Raw genomic sequence first — 6000 nt, 5'->3', positions numbered from 1 at the left:
CTGTGAGATATGGAAACACTGAGACACTAGGGGACAATGAGAGACTAGGGGACACTGGGAGACTAGGGGACTCTGGGAGACATGGGGACATAGACACTAGGAACATTGAGAGACACCAGGAACACTGGTAGACATGGGGACACTGGCTGGGAGACATGGGGACACTGAGAGACTAGGCGCCACTGTGTCCCTTGTGTCTCAGTGTCCCCATGTCTCTTAGTGTCCTAATGTCTTAGTGTCCCCAAGTCTCTCACCGTCCCCATGTCTCAATGTTTCCCCTAGAATCTCAGTGTCCTCAGGTCTCCAAGTGCCCCCTAGTGTCTCAGTGTCACCAAGTGTCCCTATGTCTCTCACAGTTTCCCCTAGTTTTTTTGTTTTTTATTAAATCAATGGGCCTATTCCATGGGCCTGGGTCTGGAGCTGCAGCTCCATCAGTCCCTATGTTAACCCGGCCCTGTCCCTCAGTCCACAGTGCATCTGAACTTGAATTATTAAAGTTCTACATTTTAGCTAACAATTCCTCCATAAAACTATTAATTATGTGAAATTGTGGAAATTTTAGGATTAGCATCTTTTTCTGTATATTTCTTGTATATATTGGTAGCAATTGACCGACAGGTTTCCTTCTTGGACTTTGTTTCCCACAGTTCGTGTTAAGAAAGTTTCACTTTTGTCTAATTAAAGTGATTTGCACGCAATCCATCATATCTGATGAAAAATATATTTAGCATTTTGAAGGAGGGATGTTATGAGTTAGACTTTATAGAAACAAAAAGATGACATGCACTGTGACTGTACAAATAAAACAACTTTATAAGATACATTCAATGCATTAAAAATATCCACAACAAAATTCCAATTATTAACGAGACACGGTGCTAAATAAAGGTGTGGGGGAGACTGATACATAAATGAAGTAAGGAATGTTTTTACTTTTATTAGAACCTTTGTCAAGTCTAAATACACACAAGTCAATTGCAAATAATTAGCCACAGTCGGCTTTATTTTTTTATAAATGTGGTTGCTCAGGCTTGAAAAACAAATTGTAAACTTTGCAATCATATGGGCTTAATGTATACTGAACAAACCCCTTTAACACAGATGATTTTAGAGGACAGTCAAGATGTCATGTGACCACTTGTAAAGAAGGGGGGTTAAACACTAGCTATCTGCTAGTAAGCTGTGAATTCACTAATTTTCTCCCCAAACTGCAGCAATTAGTCACAATGGCACAATGATACAGGTAGCTACAGTACATCACTGGTTATGTTAATGCTAAAGGACATCACTGAACAGAATGGAAAAATACAGCCTATTGTGTGATATGTTGCCTAAACATATGTAACAGGCTCAACTTATGAAATGCTATCATGTCATCTGAAATCACTAGCATTTCTGAATCAATTTCTGATGATAAAAATCCTTGCATTACTATAAAATCTCATTAAGTAGCCCAACTGATACAACTTAAAAAAATTCAGAAATACATAGAAGCCGGAGTCAGCCTTTATTGAAATGACATCAGCAAAAGAGAGCATAGCTATGCTATGCACACTGCAATGCACAATAGTACAAGACATTCAGTAGTACAAAATACACCATTTATACGTTACTGTTCACAACAACATATTAGCTGGACAGATTAGTAACCAAGACAGGTCACATTGACAATACATGAAGACTTCCCTGTTTGTATCAGGACAGGAAAAAGCTCCAGAAAATGAATCTCTCCAAGAGATAAAGAGCCAGAGATAGAGACAGAGAACGGGAGTCAACATCAACTCTCTAGTCAGATTATAAATAAGCTGAGTTTCTCCTCTTAATGAAATACAACGCAGGGTTTCTGAATCCCAGAACATAAAATGAGCAGTCCCCTTCAGATGAGTTGAGTATATTATTGATGATAGAGGAGAAAGTAAAACACTCCTGCTGGTGGGACTTAGAAAGGCTGTCGTGTACAGTGTGAGGTCCGTTACAAACTCTGGGAGTGAGAAGTCCTCCTATGGACACGACTCACATCTCTTAAATAATCTTAACGAAGTTCATCTAATCAATTATTCTTTATTCATAAGGTATTGAGTGTGTCATCCGTTGTTAATTTATGTAATAGTTACATGTTTTGATTTACAAATAACTTGCCATACAGATCTAACCAATTGTTTCCAGAAGGCCAGGTAGGAAAACGGTTAAGACTGTACTTTGATAAAAGGTGGAGCAGTCCATGAATGTTCATAATAATTCCTTCACTTTGGTGCAAGAATCTGCTGTGGCTTTCAAAAGTTCCCAATACTTCTCTCAGACAAGTAAATTGACGGTTTAAGAAAAACACTACAAACTCCTGTCACCTATGGTCTGTGTTACCATCCCACAGATGGACCAACCACATCTTTCCCCACCGATGTACAGTTGCAAAGCTGATATATGGTAAGCCACGTAGAGAAAAGGATGATGTGCTTCTTTAGAGATTACTCAGAAAATGGAGGAAACATCCCCAAGTCAGCAAAGTCTTCAATGTTATAATTACCGGTGCCTTGAGTGGGATCTCCAGACATTGGTAGCATGTCCTGTGCACATAAGGAATGTAAACAGGAATTTATTGTACATCACCCGTAGTAATTTTATAGAACACTGAAATAGTATGTGTAATGGGATAAAGCATTACATGTAATAAGTTAACAAGTGTTATTATGTCTAGCCTACAATAGATATTTGCTCTTCTAAATAAGAGCTTTTATGTTATTACCTGGAAAACTTCGGCCTGTCCTGGCTGCTGGTGTGAATGCTGTTCATTGCTCTGCTGGTTATGATGCTGACTCTGCCACTGAGACCAGACCTCAGACGCTCGGCCCTGAAACTGACCACTGCTCTGTCCTGTTTCAGCTGCAAGACATAGAACATGTTACCAGAGCAATCAAAGACTGTAGCAATGTGATATAAAAAGAACTGGCTAGGTATAAGTAGATCTGCTGATCTAGTTAAATGCATGTACCCATGAAGTCTCATACCATAATTATATTTTCATTGTGTTGGTTAGGACAATTTATATTAAAAACTGGAATTACAGAAAGCAAGCAGCATATGTTCAGTAGCTTGCAGCTCATTTTCTTGCCCCAAATTATTTCACCATAAATATCAATCCAACTGCCCATCAACACACGCTAGAGCTCACTGAGCAGGACATCTAGAAAGAACACTTCGAGTCCAGCTTTGGTGGAATCTAGCTGCATTTTAATAGAGAGACCCTAGGACCAGAAGTGGGAAACTAAAGAGGGGACATACACCAAACTGCACCAAGTGCTCCAAATACTATAAGTACTTTAAACTGTATGCCTTCCAAGCACGCCACTGAATTGTACAGAATCAAATCTACATTTGCCATCCTACAAACTATTGTACAACGTTGGCAAATCTTGTAGGGGGAAAAAGATCCAATACGTATGCAATTTATTGAAACTTTAGTGTAAAAATGATTTTAAAATAGGTTTAGAAATTGTAAACCCGAGTAATACTTTTTTTAATTTGACCACTAACAGGTGATTAATTTATTGGTAACAACATAATCACAAAATAGCAGTGTTGTTGGGTGAGCATATTTACTTTTGCTTTGTCTAATTTTTTATTTTATTTTAAAAAGATCTATAAAGATTATCACAATTATGTTTCAGTGTTTTAAAGATTTCCGTAGAATGTCCCCTCCAGTAGCTTCACGCACCAATTTGAATAACGTACAGTGTATAATGAAATGTGATTTGCGAATATGAAAAACTTAAACACTTGCTAAGAATACTACCAAAGTAAACACTTCTGTGTTCATAAGTTCTTATGATGTCAATGACTAAAGTTAAGAAAAGTATCCTTACTGAATGCAGCACTTCGTCCTCCTAAGCTAGAGTAGGCATTCCCACTAGGAGATGAGGTGGCAGGGCTGGAGAGTGGGCTGTACGTAGAAGGATCTGATGTATACGTATGGCTTGTTCCGATTCCAAAGGGAGAAGATTGAGCTTTACTGGACTGAGAAGTGATTTGCTGAAACGTTATATCAACATGACAAACTTAATTAAGAACAAAACAAATTTATAGTATAGTCTCACAGCTATGGATACTATAAACACAATAAAATAATGTAATCTTTATACCTGCCCCTGAAATGGAGGTCTGCTTCCTGTCCAGACTTGCCCAGCATTAATCTGACGAGATATCTGGGTTAAATTCTGCCCAGTGCCTGTTGGAGACTGGATTTCATTTACTCCAGTGACATGGACCACGGAGGAGCTGTAACAATAAACACTCAAGTCACAGACCTAGAGACATATTATTGTACTGTCGTCTGTGTAATCTAAGTCCATCTTGATACCTGAATGACTTGCCACTGTGTCCTGGCTGGAAGGGGCTGCCCGTTGAGTAGAGTTGCTGAGTTCCACTGCCAGATGCGGACAACATCTTCTTCTCAGCTAAAGAACAAGACAAATAGGAAAAACAGAGAAGTAACTAAGAGTGCAAATTACATTATACAGAAAAAAAACATAATATAGATGTCTCTGAAAGGAGTAGAAATGCTATGCTAAATAAATCAGGCCAATACTTACCTGAAATCCTCACCAATCAACATTCAACTTCAAAAAGAGCATTTTGGCCTCAAGGCTTGAGACAACATCTCTAATTTTTTTAGAGACATAGACCCTTTTTAATCCTAGAACTATGTGCTGGTGGCGACAGGCAGACTCGCAGGAGGTACTTTGGATCAGTTAACATTAAATTCCTTTTCAATCTTCAATTCATTTGACCCTCATCGTACATTTACAAACATACCTAAGTATTTATTGAAAACACACATATTACCAGGCTCCCTGGGGCTTGTAAATTCAGCTCAGTACCCTGACCTGTCCTCATATGAACTTGGTGGGTATCTGAGAACATGTAATGCCCCTTGAGACACAATACATATGCCTTAGTTTGAATAAAGATAACTGGTATTCTTAACGTTAAGATACTAAGAAACAATGACACCTAGCTGTGTTTGGGCAGCATAAACGAATGAGAGGAAACATTCAAAACATATAAATGTACCCGCTGCCCAATAATGAATGGGACAAAATATTTCAATTGGAATTAAACTTTGACTTTCTAATACTGAAAAAGCAAATGATGCTAAAGGGGTTGTACATGATGCCTGGTCACAGCTAGCCAAATTAACTATCCATATCTTACAGGCTGTAATTCCAGCAAACATCTCAGCGAAGCGGGGGTCACGGTCTTGGGAAAAGATGGGATCCGGCTTATCAACTACAGATTTCCCCCCTTCGTGAACGCTGCCTGCAAGGCTTGGCACAGACACCTGTAATGACACAAGGCATGCAGAGTATAAAAGGCATATAAAGATCACACAGCAAGAATCTGGGTGGAAAGGAAAAAGTCATATCTGTGTAATACCCACCTGTGATAGGTCATAGGAGGACAAGCTATCCCTTGGATGAACCTCCATCTCAGCCTGCTGCTGCTGTACTTGCCTAGGAAGATAGAAACAGCTGAGAAAATGCTACAGGCAATAAGGCATTGCCCTTCCTTGAACATAATATGCGTCAAGTGAAATGTCTTTTGTAACACAACAAGGGCTCAGAACAAGTACCATTACGAGCTTCTCATCAAAGTTCTGACTAAGGAGTCAATTTCAACTGGGATATTTTCCCAACAAATGTTTCCATTATGTTACTCTGAAATTTCTAACTACAACCATGGAATATATAGTACTAGTCAGAATGATACAAACTAATATTTTTAAAAACATGAACGGTAACTTTCGCATACTGGGGAATTAATAAACGAATGATCTACACTGGAACCTGACAATTAGTTTCACAATATGATCCCAAAGCTCCACTATAGAGCAGGACAAGTTACTGTATATGAATTACTTGATGCTACATTTCCAGTGAAGCTTGTTGTAATGTCCCATGACATTGGAGGCTGGTGTGGGTTTGCTATTCTATGAGCAAAGCTACA

The 6000-nt window shown here is 38.8% G+C and overlaps 1 protein-coding gene across 3 annotated transcripts in view; it reads right to left on the bottom strand.

The window, feature by feature from the left end:
• Positions 1 to 1494: 1494 nt before the first annotated feature.
• Positions 1495 to 6000, bottom strand: part of ARNT2 (aryl hydrocarbon receptor nuclear translocator 2) — an 86656-nt gene continuing 82150 nt past the window's right edge. For all 3 annotated transcript variants that reach the window (XM_063448902.1, XM_063448904.1, XM_063448903.1), the window contains exons 14-20: positions 5435 to 5507; positions 5209 to 5335; positions 4355 to 4451; positions 4137 to 4272; positions 3861 to 4026; positions 2744 to 2880; positions 1495 to 2564 (exon numbers count right to left, since the gene is read on the bottom strand). In XM_063448902.1, the coding sequence (XP_063304972.1) occupies positions 2466 to 2564; positions 2744 to 2880; positions 3861 to 4026; positions 4137 to 4272; positions 4355 to 4451; positions 5209 to 5335; positions 5435 to 5507 (835 nt within the window). In that variant the 3' untranslated portion in view covers positions 1495 to 2465. The remainder of the gene's footprint in view (positions 2565 to 2743; positions 2881 to 3860; positions 4027 to 4136; positions 4273 to 4354; positions 4452 to 5208; positions 5336 to 5434; positions 5508 to 6000) is intronic.

The sequence above is a fragment of the Pelobates fuscus genome, chromosome 3 (genome assembly GCF_036172605.1).
Source record: "Pelobates fuscus isolate aPelFus1 chromosome 3, aPelFus1.pri, whole genome shotgun sequence".
Lineage (NCBI taxonomy): Eukaryota > Metazoa > Chordata > Amphibia > Anura > Pelobatidae > Pelobates > Pelobates fuscus.
This window is presented reverse-complemented; position numbering and strand designations above follow the sequence as displayed.